The following is an 18591-nucleotide window of genomic DNA, read 5'->3' as shown; positions in this document are numbered from 1 at the left end:
TTTAAGTGAATATATATATATACATATATATATATGTGATTAAACTTACTTTAAAGCTTCTCTTTTTGTGGCATCCTTCACCAGCTGGCCTAAACATTTTCACTTCACTGAAAGCCCATAGAGCCAAGGTGAAACTATGCATGGAACAATGCTTTTACTTCTTCCATAAAGCTAGACACCAGGAAAATAATGCTCTCAGACTTGGAGTGCACAATTAGGTTAAGTGTAATCTGTCGGTGGGTGGAAATTGTGCAGTCTTCTGGTCATTCTCTGCACCACTGGCAGAGTGGGGAGAACAGATGAAACAGTGAGCTCAAAATGAGGATCTGTGGTGTAGCAGTGGTGCCATGTGCCCTGGTGCAAATGGGGAAAATAGTCCTATTGCATGCTAGTTAACTAGTAAAATACAGCAATAATCAGAGTTAAGTGGGCCCTTGAAGCCTTTGGATCTAGTACCACTGTTACACCATTGACATCCACTCCTCTGATGAGGGGGGAGTCCTCAGAAAATGCTTCTCTGAGCTCTCACCCCTACTAACAAGTATGGCAACCATAGTAAAGGATGTCTTAACCGACTAAAGCCCTCCCTCTGCCCAACCCCTGTTAAAGATTCTCAGTAACTGGTCTGGTGCTCTGAAGACAGTATTGCAGGTGTTCAAAGCTGTATCCCTTTTCATATGAAGAGATGATCCTCCTTCCCAGATTTGGGAACAACTTTTAGGTTTTGGTGCAGAAATTCTATCTTAATTGCCACAAACAGAAAAATGCAAGGACAGCAGAAACTATTTGTGATTGATTCAATGTGGCAGTACTATAGTGGTCATTTAGCCACTGGGCGTGTCCATAGGGAGGATATGTACCAATCGGGGGGGGGGGGGGGGGGGGAGAGGTATAAGTTTTCGTAGGGTTCACTCTACTTCCACATTTAGAATGTCCATAATCGAAGGGGAGTGAGTGCTACTGGTCTTCAGGGGTCTAGGTATTCTCAGTGTTGACCCGAAACCCTCAAGCAATCTCTACCATTGGTGGTGCAGGTAATCATCACTGTGGTGTGGGCGGCGTCACCATTGGGTTTCGCACGTAGGTCCCTGCCTACCTAGGTGAGTACCGCCTCATTTCGAGGAAAAGTACTGGTGGAATCCGTCTAATGGTGTATAAAATGACCTTGTATATCCCGAAAAGTAGCTTTAATAAGGGTGGAGTATACAGGGGTAAGGTTAAAAATGAAGTGGGGATGTTTTCAGGATGTGTTACCTATCCCAACGACACACCACAGTGGTGATTACCTACACCACCAATGGCAGAGATTGGTGGAGGGTTTTGGGTAAACACTGAGAATACCTAGACCCCTACAGACCAGTAGCGCTCACTCCCCTTTGATTATGGACATAGGGAGGATAGACTAGCAATGTTAAATGTATGTAATTCTGTGCACGTACACTCACTCCTGGAAGGTACAAAAGTACATCAGATGTGCCATGCACGTCAGAGTTAGGTCATACGCTGTCATGACATCCTTGTGTCGCAATTATCGCTGCTGCCGCGCTGCATAGCATAAATGAGTCACATTTCTGTGAATGTAGAATTGCTGCTCCCTGACAAAGGTGCTGACATAGATATGCACTACAAGTTGTTGAAGTCTGAACATATGTGCAGCAACAGTCACATTAGGGAGTAAAGTGTTTGTTTTTACAGCTACAATGTCACCTCGTTTCTGGGACAGGTACTCACCTTTCCCCGAAAAAATAACTTAGTAGTGATTTCACGAATGTAAAAAGAAAAAAACAGTTTGGGGAAAATAAGATAACAGTACTGCTAAATTGTATCGACAGAGGACTTCTCATTAGAATACTGTTTATGATTTGACATTTTTTTTACAGTTGCGAGGAATCCTGAGGTGAGATGGTAATGAGTGTTTGGCCAGAAACTAGACAGAAGGGAGCCCAGGATTTCCTGCAGACAAAGCAGCCAGAAACCATGCGCCGCCATCCAAACACATGCATGGTGTGGCTCTGTATGACTTCTGCGATGACATGAAAAGGAATCAACGTAGAACCACAGCACTTCCCGGTTCACGGAGATGACGTGTCCATCATCAGGCGAAGCCTTCCAGCGCCCGCTGTTGTGTGAATCCCATACAATTAGTTATCTGATTGTAAGGTGGTGTTTATGTCAGCAAAAGCGCCCCTTACCTGCAAAGGGACAATTCACGATTGACGTTACCTCTTATTTATTTTTGCTGTACATTTTTCACCTTTACCCCTACTTTCTTCCATTTCTATCACTCCGATTTTGCTTCCTTCTTCTTTTACTGTTACCGTTTCATGCTTTATTGTTAATAATCGCTCTTGGGCTGGGCCTACAGAGACAGACCTGGCACATACAGGAAGCATGGAGTGACGGTACGATAGTGTTTCGAACTTGCATCTAGACAGTCGCGACAAATGGCATTCCCACCAGCACTTCTATTCCAAGAAAATAGAAAAAAAAACCTCTTTTAAAAAAATTCCCTTTTTGAAATGATGCATGTGTGGCATAGCACTGGCAAAGCACATTCTGCTTCTTGAGATGTCTACATCCATAAAGGACATGATAATGATGTGAATGTTCTGAACAGAAAATCCCCAAAGGCAGACTCACAGTACAATCGGTGCTTAGACTCTGAGGGTTTGTAAACAGCCTTTGTTCTGATCCGTTACCATAGCCCCTGGAGAAAGGATGATTTATTCAATTTCAATTTATAACATCTTATAAAAAGGATTACACAAATTCTGATCTGCCTCGCCACAGTCCATACATTGTGGTAGCTTCATATAAAATTAAACAAATATGTTTAATCCAGTGCAAAAGAGACAGAGTATGAGTTACGTGATCGAGCATAAAGCCATGTAGTGCCAAACGCAGAATGAGGGGTGCAGGGGTGTAGCTTGGTCAATAAGATTGGGGGATTGGGGGAAGGGATTCAGACTTCCCAACAATCATGCTGAGATATTTTGTTAAACCACAACATATGGGAAGCACGACATGTCTTAAGGGGAAGTAGAAAGGGAAGGCATATTGTTAGGGGCACTTAAAACACAACAATTTTCAAACGAATCAACATTTTTTAAAGCCTTCAAAACAGAGACGAGAGAGTGAGTGTGTGTGTGTGTTTTTGTAAAAGTGGGCATGTAAAAATCTCTGGTGAAAATCAAAAGACATTTCACTATACGCAACTGAAAGCACTTGTACCCATGTGTTTACAGCAAAATACATTTTTAGGGGCTGTAACACCTCAAACACCGCCCCCCACCCCCCTCAAGCAACGCCCCTGGATGGGCGGAAAGTGGAATGTATAGAGATCAGACTCGAAAAATGGGTGATCTAAAACAGTCACCCAGACTTCGTCACTGCAGTCCTTCAATCCTTGCACTGTGGGCACCTGGCTGTACTGAACAAATACTAGACTGTGATGGAACCCCAAGGATAATGCTGCGTCCATGTTTATTGTGAACAAATATACAGAAAAAACAGACTTGAGCAAAACAGACCACTACCAAAGGAGTCACAAGCTAATGCATAATGCACCCTAAGACAGCCGACACAGCCATATGACAGCCACACCGGACGCATACAAAACACCTGGAAAGCTGGGGATCAGTGAGTAAGTTGTCACTTTCAAATGGTTGATGGACTGGGAGGACAACCAAATTGAGAAGCAACCTCAATGGACCAGCAGACGAATACTCCTGGCTTTTGAAAATGTGCTGCCAAATGAATTGCTGTTCCTATTTTTAGACTATTTCTTGGCTGCAGTCTCAAACCCTCCTCCAAAGACAGCATCTCTCGCTACGTTTGCTCGTCATGTTTAATATGAGGCTTGTATTACAATAGTTTCAAGACTGTAATAAGTGTTGAAGTTGAGCGCCAATAACTCAAAATATTCATACACTTTCAGGAAGTGCAGAGGAAGGGATTAATGCTCATGAACTCAATAATACGTTTTGTGGATTGCCCTAACAGCAGACTAGTCAAAGGAGGCTGGAAGAGTACCTATTTCCTGTTTCTTGCATTAAATGTGCTACAGTTTTGGCATGTCAAAGCCCCGTAAATAAGTAGTCTTACTGAATTGAATGAACCTAATATATTTACCATAGCAAGGTGGAAGGAGAAGTGGCTACTGCTGGGTTCAAACTCACCACACAAGATGTCAGCAATAAGCGTTTAACTCACTGAGCTATCTTGCACAAGGAAATCTACCTTCTGCATACATTGTCATGTTTATTATGGGGAATCATTTTGTGACCCCACTAAAATTCTGAAACGGTTACAAATACTTGAATAAAAATTACAATGCATAGTGTCCAGTCACTCCCATTTCATCTGATTATTGTCCATTGGTAACCAACTGTAGCATGCAGTGTAGTATGAATTTGACTCGACTCTTGGGAAGCTAAAGAAAGTTTGTTAGAATAAGCCTTAGCTAATAGGTTCAATTTGATCCCATGAGCATTTACTAATAATCTTTTAAGATTATGGACGATTATATTTCGATTCTCAATTGTACTTCAGTTTTATGCAATGGATGTGCATACATATGAAGATCTGAAATATATTGACAGGCAGAATACACAGCAATAATTAAGACAATAGTAGTTTCTGTTAAGTACAGTGCTTAGCAATGGCAATCCGTTCTAAAGCACTATATAAAATAAGTTAGTAGCAACATGGCAAAAAACTGTTGACAGAGCATAATATGGCAAGAGACTGAGTTATACACGTGCATAAAACATTAAAATGGAGGTAAAGGTCTGACTTTGTACAGTAACTTTTAAAATATACTTTGTGCTTCGGGTTTTGATTTACCGTGTGTTATTTTCAACACTATAATTGCACAGAGAGCACTGAGGCACGCATGCTTGTTAAGTGATAAAACAATTTTATCACGGATCACATACCTGTTGCAAAAATGATGATGAAAAACACGTGCTAAACTGTCAGACCCACCAGATTTTTTATCTTTCCATAGAGTAAAATGCTAAATGTAATATGGTATTGTTATTTAATTGCACATAAGTATACACTGACTAATTTGGATATTTTCTCAATATCTGTATACGTAATGACATTTTAATTTATTTGGGGAAATATCCAGCTTTGTCATTTGTTTTCCAAATAAAATAGCAACAATCCATTTAAAATTTGTTGTAACAACGTACAGTTATTTTAGTGGTTATATTTGACATGTCTGAAACTTAATATCTGGTCACTAAAAATGTTAATTTGGGGTTTTAGATGACTGTCGTTATAGCACAGTCGCTGTTTCTGTAACGTGAACTATTATTTGTTGCAAACACCTTCATTCCGATGCATAAAGTAGGTGGTGAAATACAGCTGTGAGCAAAAGAATATGTGTTTTATGACAGTTATCGTTCAGTAAATGTTTCATTATCGCATACAAATGATGTGGCAAACAATACAATGCAATAGCTCTAAGAACCTTAAAACATGCACATGATACTGTTTTAAAATAAATATTTTTAAATAATAACTTCCAAAGTTTTGGCACATTTTATATGCTGTAATATTTACTTTTTTTTTATCAATTCTTTTTATTTGCAACTTGTTGGTCATTACAAATACATAATCACATTTTCGTACATTGTAGCAATCACAGATTAATATTTACTTTTTAACTTGCTTTTTATTTAGGGTTGTTTTATTTCAAACATTTTGCATCATTTGATTGGAGACTTCGGGCTTTTGCTCATACATTTCTTGGCAGTGTTCTTAGGTTCTGTTTTTGCAACCTAGCATTTTCATATATTTCACATAGGTATGAATGGATAATTTATTGATATTAATATTTCTTTATTTATGAAATTTAGCTCATTGAAAACTTCTATATCTGCCATTAGGTTTAATGAGATGTGAGGTCTCAAGACACATTAGGACACAGAAGACTGGGAAATTGGAAGAGATAGCACATTGGGCAGTGAAAAATACACACTTGTACCCATAAATCTGCATTTCCCTGACCCACATGTGCAGCCCCAGCCACAAGAGGACCAGCACAATCAGGCACACTTCTGGATCAGTAGTGGTAAACCAGGTATTTAACCCATCTGTAGAGATTTCCCTCATTCTGCAAAAGTGGTTGTTGCAGCTCTTCACTATTCACCTCAGTTTGCGTTCAGCTAGTTCCGTCACTCTACCGTTGTTGTTTTCTCCCCTGTTCAGTTCCATATGATATTCTAGTTCCCCTGCCTTCTTTAGTGCTTACCTGCTTTATTACCCTCATGTTCATTTGTCTCCTTGTCCAGATCTTCTCTCACCCAATGCCGCATTGCCATATCATCTTCAACTCCTGAGTGGGGTTACGGTTACAGCGTCGACTCTGCTTGCATTTGTTTCCTTTAAGTCTAATTTCTATGCTAGTGTGTTAACCCTTTAGTAAGTTGTGTTCCCTCACCCATCGGTGGAATCCTCAATGTTCCCAGTTTGGCCTTGGTAGGCTGTGCCCCAGGAATTCATTCTGGGTTTGCAGAACACTAGTCTGCGGGCGTGTGACTCTCACTTTCCCTCTTACCGCATTTTCTCCTTAGTCTGGGTCTTCCTCAACATATTTGACCCAGTACAAGGGGTAGAGTCGACCTCTTGGGGCAGACAGAGGGATTGGCCTCAACATCCACACTCTCGAATCACTGTGTACATAACGCATTGCCAGACCCCATAACATCGAGTGTGAGGCCTGTTCCCTGTGGGCAATGGCACACACAATGATTAAGATACAAGATGATCTTGAAGTTGCTCATCGAGAGCACACATTGTTCCTAGAAAAATGAAACCAGGCAATCAACCGTCCCTGCACATCCAGGAGAAGAAGACTGAATCCCACTGCATCCCCTTGTAGCAATACCAGCCCAGATACAGGAGGGAGTAATCTAGTAACCGTGAAGCGGGAGTGGCGCCTTATGTATCCTCAGTTCTAATGCCACCTGAGAGGTTCACTGGATATCCATATCACTTCCAAGCATTTATGGCTCAATGCATTTTGCACTTTGTGGCAAACCCTCAACAATTTGCAATTATTTAGGCTAGGTCAATTTTATGTTACCTTACTTGAGCAAAGACACTTTAGCTTGGCTGACTCCCTTAATTTTGAATCAAAGGTCTCTGTTGTTGAGCTATCGAGCATTTTTACAGCCAGTTTAAGCTATTTTTGGTAAAATAACAAATAAAGGTGACCATACATGCTGCGTTTCTCTTCTTTTGAAAAGCCAAGGAGAATCTGGGGATCTAGTGCCCTATATCAACCATTTCTAGCAGTTAGTTGCAGAGGCAGCCTGGTCAGATGCGTCTGTACTAGTGGTCTTCAACCAAGACCTTTGTAAAGGTCTAATGGAGGCTTTTTCTTAAGGGTTTAATAGACAAACAGCCACTACTGCACTTATTGATCTCACATTACAATTTGATGCCAAACGAACTGAGAGAAGCCAAAACTGACATTAGATTCCAGCAAATATATCTCTTCCTGTCTCTGCAGAAGCTGCAAAAGTAGACATAAGTTCCAATGACAAAGCCATGCAAATGGGGAATATTTGTAGAACACTATCTACAGAAGAGAAGGATCAGACAAAAGAGGAAGGCCTTTTATGTGCTGTGGCGTGTTTAGACAAAGTATCAGAAACAAAAATATAGTGGTCAAAATATCGTGTCAAGAACATCAAGGACAAAAATATTGTAAAGGTAAGTTTCTATGGGTAAGTTTTACTATATATAACTACTCATATATGTGCTTAGACAATATATATATTTTCAAGGTACGTAGATGTGAAGTTAAGAATAGTAAATCTATATTTACCTATTTGCATTTACCTTCTTGATATTTTGGCCTTTGATATTTTTTACACGATATTCTGTCCACACGATATTTTTATTTCCAATATTCTGTCAGTGATTCTATTGTGGGAAGTGAGGGCATTTTATTGAAGAAGGTCCAAGTCTGATGGGAAACTCCAGGTCTTGACTGTGAAGTGCGAACCCCAGTCGACTCCTTGCAAAATTATGAGGTTTGGATGCAGCAGTAAAGAATTTCGCAGACAGCATTTTCAACTCGTGGTGCAGACTCGCGCCAGCCAAGGTCTACTTCCCACACTGGCTCTCATTGTCTGTAGTGCTTCGGGTGCTTTATGGACCGGAAACAGTGGAAGAAGACTCCGGAACCTACTGTGGGAATAGCAGGGAAATCACTGATTTCTGGGAAAGTCTGCTTGAAAACTCCTTACTTAGAGATACTTTTACACTATAGACATTTTGATATCATTCAATTCGACCTCATTGATGCTCCAGCTTTTGACATTGTTTTAGGCACACTTTGCTTTCAAAACACAACTCCTCTAATTATTGGCAGCAGCAGATCATCAATTGTCTATACCAGGATTGCCTTAAGAGCTGCTTTACTCAGAAAGGATTAGAAAGTGTACTTCCTTTAAGCTGTTGCATGGCACAAAAGGAGAAGGAATAAGCCCAAATACCAGAGTCTTATAAGGATGTTCACCATGCTGTTAGTAAAAGAGGAATGAATCAACTGCCCCTCCATCACACTTATGACTATCCAATTGATTTGATCCCAGAAGCAAAGATTTCTCAAGGGTGAATACATTCGCCAAACGTATAAGAAGATACGATCATTCAAGAATATTTAACTTAAAACCTACACAAGGGGTTCATTTGTCATTGAAAGCCCCAATTTTTATAATTTCTAAACCAGGGAATGAGTTCAGACCATGCATAGACTACAGAGAACTTAATGCCATCACAGTCAGAAATAGGTACCTTGTACCATTGATGTCTGTACTATTAGATCAGGTAAAGCCAGCAAAGATTTCTTTTAAGATTGGCCTTTGTGAAGTCTATTTTTTTAGTAAGCCTTATCTTATGCTCGCAGAGTGATCCTGCAGAGGTGATATGAACAACTTCCTCCATCCCTTACCTCCCTCCTGTATATGTGTAGTAACAAAGACCAGGTTGAAGGTTGGGGCCGGGAGAGGAAATCCTAGATGGTGTGGCGGTGTCTTCTTCTGTAATTCGGTATGATAATACGTTCTTCTGTAATTCAACCTTATAACAAGAAGGATAGAGGTCAGAACAAATCTAGTGTGGCAGGAATGTTCACCCCTTTCCACCCCTGACAGTACATATAGGAACCCAAAGGATGAGAATATAGGAAGAGACCAGGAAACCATCTAGGGTAAAACGTAATATCAGAAGACCTGTTTATTATTGCTTCTTGTACAGACAGACACACACACACACACACACACAAAGGAAGAAAAACGTGTTACTATCTATAGTCACCTTGGAATGAGAAGTCAATACCCAAGGTTTCATCAACGAGATACTCAGTTGAGAAATTACTGAGTAAGGTTAGTCAAGATAAGCACTCCTATGCGCAGTACTAAGGATATAAATCTTGCGCACCCAACATGTAAATTATGTGTGAAGAAAGTGCTCCATGCGCGAAGACAACCAGGTTCAAATGCAGGCACAGCAAGTGTGGTAACACAGGATAGTATCGTTGTTTCCAGTATGAAGAAACCCTATCTCAAAGATTCACAGGGACCTGAAGGTGCTCCAGTGCGCGTAGGAAGTGTGGTTATGACACTCCCAGGGCAAAAAAGGAACAATCCAAGATAACAAAACATGAAAAGCGCTCCAGCGCATGCAGAAACAGTTGCTCTTAGCACTCCCAATGTGCAAACGCAATTCAAATGATTGAATAAGTAGGTGCTCCAGCACGTGTAACTATGGTTGATTATTAGCACTCCCACTGTACATAGCCACAATCCAGAGTTCACCAAGAAATGCTCTCAATGTGCATCAAAATGAATAGCATAAATAATACAGAAAAGCGCTCCAGCTCGTGAGTAGTGTTGCTAGTAGCGCTCCCACTGTGCATGGCAGCATGTATCTAGGCAGTACTCACGGGGACCAGGACGGAGCCTCCAGAAATGACATGGTGTGGAAACACCCCACACCGCAACCAGTAAACACAGAACAGAATGCTATGTAACTAATTTTAGGATATGGCAAGCTTCAGGAACTGTATACAAAGCAGCATGGGTTTAAATGCAGCATTATTTGGAAGTTCAATCCGCGCTGAGGCTTCGTCAAGTGATTCATACAAGGAAATGCTAGAACGCTAACCTCTAGTCGTAGTAGTTCTAGAAGCACTTCAGCACACGTGACCCAAGAGGGCATACTCTGTCACCACATTCAAACTTCCTGTGCTTCGGGATTCTCCTAACTCTTAGGTAAGGATCGGTAGCCAGAACCATGACAGCATTCAACGCAGGGGATAAAAAATTAAGAATTTCAACACCATATTCGGATACTGTGAGTATTTAGTGATGCCCCTTGGGGCTGCTGCTTTCCAGCATTTTGTAAATTACATTTTCCAAGATCTATCGGACACATACATCATTATATATCTTGATGATAATGTGATCTTTTCACCAAATCTAGAGGAAAATGTTATACAAGTCAAGGAAGTGCTTAGAGGATTGAGATAACATTTGCTCATTACAAAGCTGAGAAACTGTCCGTTTGAAATGCCCAAAGTGGTATTTCTGGGGTTCCATATCTCACAGGAAGGAATATATATGGATTTAGAGAGGGTTAAGGAGGTATGTAATTGGTCCTTCACCATGAATCATTACAGTTCAGAGGTTCTTCAGGTTCTTCAATTTCTGTCGGCATTTAATTCAAGACTTTACCGAGATTGTATGTCCCATTTCAAGGCTTACTCAAAAAGAGGTTCCTTTTCACTTTGGCAAAGAACTAGAGACTAACTTTGAAACCCTTTTTACAAATGTACCCATTCTCACACATCTGGACTGTAATTTGCCCTTCATCATGGAAACAGGGTCAGTTACAGACTAGGAATTAACCAAGGGAAAGCAGATGCTTTATCCAGACAAGGGGATGAACTTCAACCTATTAGCAGCTCTCCAGCTATTTTTGCCATTCAGAACAATTCATCTAAAACAGACCAAGGACTTGTCTAACTTTTACAAAGTTTCAACAACTTTTTTACAATTTTCAGAAAATGGCTGGAAGACAATGGTGTGGTTGATTTCAACAGATTTTAAAGTTCTGGAAAGATATGCCACTGGGTGAATTTAATCAGTTTTAGGATCTTTCTATAACAGAATTGCCGCAAAAGTAAAGGAGGAAGCATAGATTTCCAGATTGTTTCACAAAATTCCCACAAAACAAAGGAACAAAATGATCTCTCATGGCACAATCAAAGAGTATCCATCCCTGATAGAGATCTCCAAAAATTGTTCTTAAAGAAAGGCCAGGATTCCCCTGTAGCAGTACATCCAGGGATAAGAAAAACTTGGAACTTGATTACCTGACACTGTTGGTGGTGCTCTTGAAGAAAGGGCATAGACTGCTATGCTTGGTTTCAAATTTCTTTGATTTTTATCACATATTACCCCACTAGGAGAGGGAACTGTGCTTCCAAAATATAACTGACTTTTTTAAAAGAGTGCCCATTTCATTCCCCTTGACAAGATGCTTACTGTCCCTGCTTTAGCCATCATTTTTCTGGGTTAAATAATATAGTTGCATGGAGTACCTTCTGTTATCATAATCAACATGAGGTCCAAGTTTATTGGCAAATTCTGGAAGGCCTTACCCCAAAATTTGGGAGTGATACATTATTTGTCAACAAGCTATCATCTTCAGACTGATGGGCAAACTGAGAGTTTGAATCCAACCCCGTAGGAACTTTTGAGGGGCTTCCTAATGAATCATGCTGGATAATGGACACAGTGGATACCACACTGCATGCATTGTTAGGGTATTCTCCATTTCTTTTTTTAATTTCTCTGGGTTTCATTCTCACATTTGGCCATTAAGGTTTTTCCCTTCTTCAGTTCTAACAGTACATAACAGACTCTCCACAGGAGATAGCCACGGTACAAATGGCTGCTTTCCAACATGCAAGAATGACTAAATCATGATATAAAAACGTTGCTGACCAACTTCAAATACCTTGTCCTTGCTACACAGTTGGGGAACATTTCTGACTTTCCATGGATTACTTATCCATTCCAGGGATTCATTCTAAGTTTGGTCCCAGATTTGTTGTCCTCTTTGTTCTCTTTTAGCTAATTGGGACTGCAGAAGTCAGGTTATGCCTTCCTGGTCGCTGGAAGTGTCACCCAGTTTTTCATGGGACTCATGTCAAGAAAGCTCCATCAGCTACTACTGCAACTCATCTTCCCAGTTTGGTTGACAGAATTCCCCTGAATAAGAAGTAGTGGCCATTTTGGACTCTCGATGGTGCAGAGGTTGCCCGCAATATTTGGTAGCTTGAACAAGGTATGAGGTGTCTGGTAATTCATGGGAACCAGCTTCATTTGTCCATGCCATGCGACTGGTTTCAGATTACAAAAGTAATTCTATCCAGGGTGGTACTGTCACGTCTCAAGGCATGTTGGGATAAAAAAGACTGGGAACTTGGAAGTGAAAACACACGGAAAAGTGTAAAATGCCCCTTTGTACTACATTTTTCAGACTCACATGCACAGCTCCAGCCAGTAAAGGACCTGCACAATCAGGTACACTTCTGGGCCAATAGTAACAAACCAGGCATTTAAAGCCTGCCTGTATGGAGTTCTCTTGTCTGGCAATAGTGGTTGTTAAGGCTCGTCACTACACTCTACAGTTCACACTTGGTTTACTCTGTCCCTTCACCTTTGTTTTTTTCTCCCCTGTTCAATTCCCTTCAGTCCTCAAACCTTACCTGCAGTTAGTGGTAACATGCTTTATTACCCTCTTATAAGTTTATCTCTTTGTCCAGGCCTCCTTTCTCCAGCTGCATCTTATCTTTTGCTCCCAAGAGGCATAGTAAAACCATCACCACTGCTGCACCGGGTAAATCCTGATTCTTGCTATCTTTAAGTCTAATGTTTATTTTCTCATGTAAACCTTTTAGTACTCATGTTCTCTCATACATAAAGTGGTGACTGCGATGTTCATTATTTGGCCTTGAGACACTATGCTCCAGGAATCCACTCTGAGTTTTCCAAACGCCAGCATGCAGGAGTGTGTGTGTGTGTCTATGCCTCTCTTGCTGTCTCCCTCCTTACCCCTGTTCCCCTCAGACTTAGGGGTATATTCACAAGAACGTGTGATAACTACCGCAAGAGTAATGTAACGCAACTTTCAATATCGCAGGTCATCGCGGGAAAATAACCCTGTGTCAACGTGGAATTCACAACAAGGCGGTACCATGCGATAGTCTGCCAACACCGCGGACAATGTCTGCGATACATCCACCCCGACGGAGATAAAAACACAAACCACAACACCAGAAAACCTGCGATGAGCCCATCCGCGATGAGGAAAGCAGGGATATGCCCCGCCAGGACCACGAAACACACGGCAGGCGGGAAGAAGCACAACAAAAGCCGGAAAAAGTAAGACAGACCAAACAGAAAACAACAGCCAACCACAATGGAGGCAAGCCGAGCCAGCAGACAACCCCACCAAACCCATTGGCAACAAAATATTGTACATGGCAGGCCAACTTGGACAAGATGAATGCAGCCTGAGAGCGGAGGAGGACAATGCCAGAAAACCAGAACACCAGCAATGATGCGGAAGGCACAAACAAGCAGAAACACGCCAACAACAAGAAGGCAGAAATGCACACCGGAGGTGGGAGCCCAGTGCCACACCAGGAGCTGGATGACATTGAGGAAATGGTTTCCACCACAACAGTTTGGAGATGGTGGCAGGACTCGGGGACCAGAAACTGCACCAAACAACAGATACAACAGCAACAGGAAGAGGAACCAGCAGGGACAGGGGGGACGGGGGGAGATGGACACAATGGCACACATGCACAACTAAGCACAGCACAAATGCAGACAAACCAAGCCCAAGAGTAACAACACCAACCAGGAGCACAGGTCACACAACCCGGCAATGTTACACCACTGAACAAGCACAGATGTAAACACAACACCGCATGAAAGGGAGAAGGATGAGCCAAATCAGAGCTGAAGGGACATCTCACACACAATGCAGCACACACACATAGGAAGCAGAGCACACCAAAATTCAAAACAATGTGGTACAAACACCAACCTGTGCACAACCAAACACAGGACAAAAGTGCACCTGCCTGTGGCCGGTAAACGGCCATACGCATCTGGCAAAGCACAAAACAGAGATATGATAATGCACAAGTACAAACACACAGGCCTGACAGGTTAGCAATGCACGGATGGCAGGGAGCCAGAGAGTCTGCGACACACACAATGGTAAACAATTCAAGACACAACACAGTTGGAGACAAGTGAAAGTGAGGAATCTTTATCAACAAGTGTGAGTTAGTACGCCCAAGAGAAGTGCCACGATATGTAGGTCAATGCAGCAGCATGTCTGAATGAGGAACGTAGGAAAGCGCCTATGTCTACCTCGGGGGAGTCCATCACCAACACAAGTCAGTGCCAACCAGCGTTGGTTGTCCGCCTCTGGATCATGAGTCCAGGCCAATGCAGCCATTTTTGCTGTCGTTTTGGGACATGTGACCAGATTCCCAACATGCAACCAGGCATCGGGACATGTGCAATGGGTCACATCCAGTCGTGGCTGCAGGTACCTTGTCACTCGTCCATGAATGCTAGTGCAGCTGCGTAGGCCAACATCTCCAATGAGCGATCGTCGTCCACCACAACTGACAGTTTGTCGACGTAATCCATCAGCTGACCCGGACAGATGTGCTGACTCCAACCACTGGACCCAATGTGCAGCAAAGCCAAAGCGGGTAGTGGCTCAATGTGCTCACTGCACACGACGACTCGTGCAATCTCCCAGGTCCAGTTTTCAGCCTGAATGCCAAACATCCGTGCATGCCATAAGCGGGCATCCTGGTGACACTCCTGGTCGTGGGCCAACAGAGGGCGCACACACACGTTGAAATCCATGTCACCTACCGCTATGTTGGAGAGGCATACATCCATGAACCACTTGTATATGCACGAGCGACAATGCAACACAGGCTGCATGGAGGTGACGTGCGCAAGGCGGAAGCTCAGCCGGTAACTGATCCGCAGCACTGCCAACGGCAGTGCCCCCAGTACATGCAGCAGACATGCACGGTACAGCTCCACGTGACTGGAGTAGACCATGTGTCCGGGAAGGTCTACCATTGCGTCAGTGGCTCTGCTTGAAGCGGCACTGGCCTGCCCTGACACAGTCCTGTGGATGAAATGGCACAGCTCGCTGCACTGAGCAGTGTCTGTGTGCAATGGGTGCAGGCCTTGGGTGGGATGGGAGTACGTGTGAAGGCCATGTCACGCATGCAAACTATGACCATGGACAACTGCGTGTGGGATGTGTGCACGTTGGTCTCACGCCGGGCAGTGCGTAGTTTGGGAGTCGCAAGCAAATGCTATTGTACCTGTCAAGGGGTGCTGTGCACATGCAAGTTCCTCCTTGGAGCTGCAGATGTGCTACCGCCTGATAGTACAGACAAAGGAGCTTTCATCCCTACAGTAACTTCACCAACTGCATGCATACAGGAGACCAGTCATGGATGTGGTGGTATGTCTGTGACCCTGAGAATCATGGATGACATGCCCAGCAGGATGAGACACTAAACATACTCCCTCGTGGCCTATCTATCCAATATGTAAGAGACTCAATCTCTCCTGGGCTACATAATACATTGAATCACAACAGTGACACTTAACATTTCAATTCTCATTTCTTTGATTATTTCATTTTTACTTTCTTTTTTCACTCTGTATTTTTTTATATAGCTAAAGACTAAATATCAAAATATGTCCATCACAAAAACGAAAATCATTCCTATAATAACATCAAATACACATAATACATATATATAGATTTACTTAAAGAGAAAAAGGCAACAACAACCCCTGGATTAACTCATATAAATACATCCATATTGCAACCATTCAAACACATTCAATCTCATACAGACTTCATACAAACAGCATCTGAACAAGGGAGAGGTTATGAGTGACACAAGAGCCTCCACGACCAGGTTGAATTTTGTGCTCAAAACACAGAGCTGAACATAGGGTCGACACGCGTTTCAGCTGTATATGAAGAGTAGTTAGACCACCTTCATCAGGACCTTTCCAGATACCCATACATATTTCACAGCAACCAGAAGAAAATCATGTAAACTCAAGACTAATGGCCAATATCCATATGTTCCACTTCGTGGTTGAAGCACCTTCCTACTACTTTAGAGAAATGCCGACGCTTAATCCAGAGCAATTTCTCTTGGTAGTGCACAATTTACCGTATTTATTCTCAGAGACCCGTACGCGGTAAAAACAGAGTATTCAGAGGCCTATATTCTAAAGATATATGTGGGAGCCTTTCTCTCCTCTCTCTTCATAAGTTTATCCTCCACGTTTTAATTTTCCTCACTGTTGTGTAAATTTTCTGTACAGCAAACTTGCTTGCTTGCTGCCATCAAAGATGCTCCATCCATCACCACCCCCTTTTGTACCGCTTTGTTCGCCATAAGTTGGCAGGGTATGCTCAGACGTGAGTCCCTTGCTCACTTTGCCACTGGATTCAAGCAAGCCTGTCTGAAGACGGCTGAAATGCCAGAAACCGGTCCTAGGAAGCTTGTTTCCGGTCCAGGGAAGGCATGGCTTGGCAGTTCGGGCTGGACTGTTCCCATGAGGCACAGGGTCAGACTGATTTGCATATGGCCATGTCTGAACTGGGGTGGCAGAGTGGGCTAAAGAACGGTGATGGATCAAACCAGATCTGTTCACTGGGTGTGAGTGTTTGATTGGTTCTGATGCTCCGTCCATCACCACCCCCTTTTGTACCGCTTTGTTCGCCATAAGTTAGCAGGGTATGCTCAGACGTGAGTCCCTTGCTCACTTTGCCACTGGATTCAAGCAAGCCTGGCTGAAGACGGCTGAAATGCCAGAAACCGGTCCTAGGAAGCTTGTTTCCGGTCCAGGGAAGGCAAGGCTTGGCAGTTCGGGCTGGACTGTTCCCATGAGGCACAGGGTCAGACTGATTTGCATATAGCCATGTCTGAACTGGGGTGGCAGAGTGGGCTAAAGAACGGTGATGGATCAAACCCAGATCTGTTGACTGGGTGTGAGTGTTTGATTGGTTCTGATGCTCTGTCCATCACCACCCCCTTTTGTACCGTCTCATTCATAAAGGGCACATGAGTTGTTGCACACAGGGTTGGTGGCATCCGCGACCTTGCGGATGGCACAGGCATCCCGCCATGGGACGGTGACTTTGGGTGCACTGAGTCAGTGGTACCTTAAGCTGCTGAGCGGGTGTGCAGCCTGCGATGGTGCCAGGTGCACTGGTATGTCCTCTGCCATGGAGTATTTAAGACCCAGCACCAAACGTGAGACCTGTTAGCCTGCGGAGCGTGGCTGTATGGTGTAGAGGGTGCCATGTCCCCAGGCTTGAGGCTTGCAGCGGCACATGGTGGGACCTCCTGTCTACGCGCCGGTGGCGGAAGGTGAGCAGTGAGGCATGGGTGTGCATGGGTGGGCAGGCGAAGTTGTCTTGTGCAGGTGTGTGTACTGTGCCAGTCATGTATCTGGACTCTGTTTCAGCTGACGGCTCTGACTCAGAGGTGTGACCTGGTGAACTGCAATACATACCGGCACTTGGTTGAAGACACACCGGTGGCAGCAGGTGAGCAGTGTGGCCTGGGTGCGCAGGGGCAGCACTCTCTCTCTCCCTCTCTTCTTCTCTCTCTCTCTCCCTCTCTTCTTCTCTCTCTCCCCCTCTTTTCTTCTCTCTCTCTCTCCCCCTCTCTTCTTCTCTCTCTCTCTCTCCACCCTCTCTCCTTCTCTCTCTCTCTCCCTCTCTTCCTCTCTCTCTCTCCTTCGCTCTCTGTGCGAGGTCAGGCAGATTATTTTGTACATGTTTAGGTGTAGCTGATGTGGCAAGTCTTTGGTCGGGGGTGCCAGGGAGGGGTGGTCCTAGGGGTGGTGTTGGTGGCTGTTGTGGCCCTCCTGGGTGTCCGGGCTGCATGATGGGTGGCTCCATGGCATCTATTGCTCTTCCGATGTGGCCCTGGGCTGTGCTCCCTTTTGTTGTGCAGGCTGCCGTCTGACTTTACACCAGGTCAGAGCAGGTGTAGATTTCCTAGTGCTAACGCGCCTTATCGCCTGTTTTGTGTTTTTATCGCAGTTCTGTCTGGTCGTTGAGAATGTTGAGGTGTGATGTCACGCCTTTTGGAACGGTAACGCCCACTCTGAATCTCATTAGCGATAGGTGCGGGGAGCCTCTGTGGAGTTGTTTTTTGCGGCTGCTATCACAGGTAAACTGGTACTGTGGGCTGTTAGCACCAGCCTGTGAATGGGAAGTAAATTTATCACGGCTTTGGCTGCGATGAAGTGCCGTAAATTCGGCAATAGCTCCTTGTGAATATGGCCCTCAGTGTATGACTTTCCGCATATAAATTGTTCCACCCCTTAATCCACCAGGAGGTAGTCCGTTTATTAACACGTGAATCTATAAAGGAACAGTTCCACAAATAATTTCTTTCAATTTCTT

The 18591-nt window shown here is 43.5% G+C and overlaps 1 protein-coding gene and 1 long non-coding RNA gene across 3 annotated transcripts in view; one reads left to right on the top strand and one right to left on the bottom strand.

The window, feature by feature from the left end:
* TMEM154 (transmembrane protein 154) overlaps positions 1 to 8197 on the top strand; it is a 153101-nt gene extending 144904 nt beyond the window's left edge. For both annotated transcript variants that reach the window (XM_085641673.1, XM_085641672.1), the window contains exon 6: positions 1881 to 8197. In XM_085641673.1, the coding sequence (XP_085497799.1) occupies positions 1881 to 1896 (16 nt within the window). In that variant the 3' untranslated portion in view covers positions 1897 to 8197. The remainder of the gene's footprint in view (positions 1 to 1880) is intronic.
* Positions 1 to 18591, bottom strand: part of LOC146862472 (uncharacterized) — a 169483-nt gene that overhangs the window by 85040 nt on the left and 65852 nt on the right. The gene's annotated exons all lie outside the window — the stretch shown is intronic.

This window comes from Triturus cristatus, chromosome 2_2, assembly GCF_964204655.1.
Source record: "Triturus cristatus chromosome 2_2, aTriCri1.1, whole genome shotgun sequence".
Classification (NCBI taxonomy): domain Eukaryota; kingdom Metazoa; phylum Chordata; class Amphibia; order Caudata; family Salamandridae; genus Triturus; species Triturus cristatus.
The sequence above is the reverse complement of the archived record's forward strand: the minus strand, read 5'-3'. Positions and strand labels throughout refer to the sequence as shown.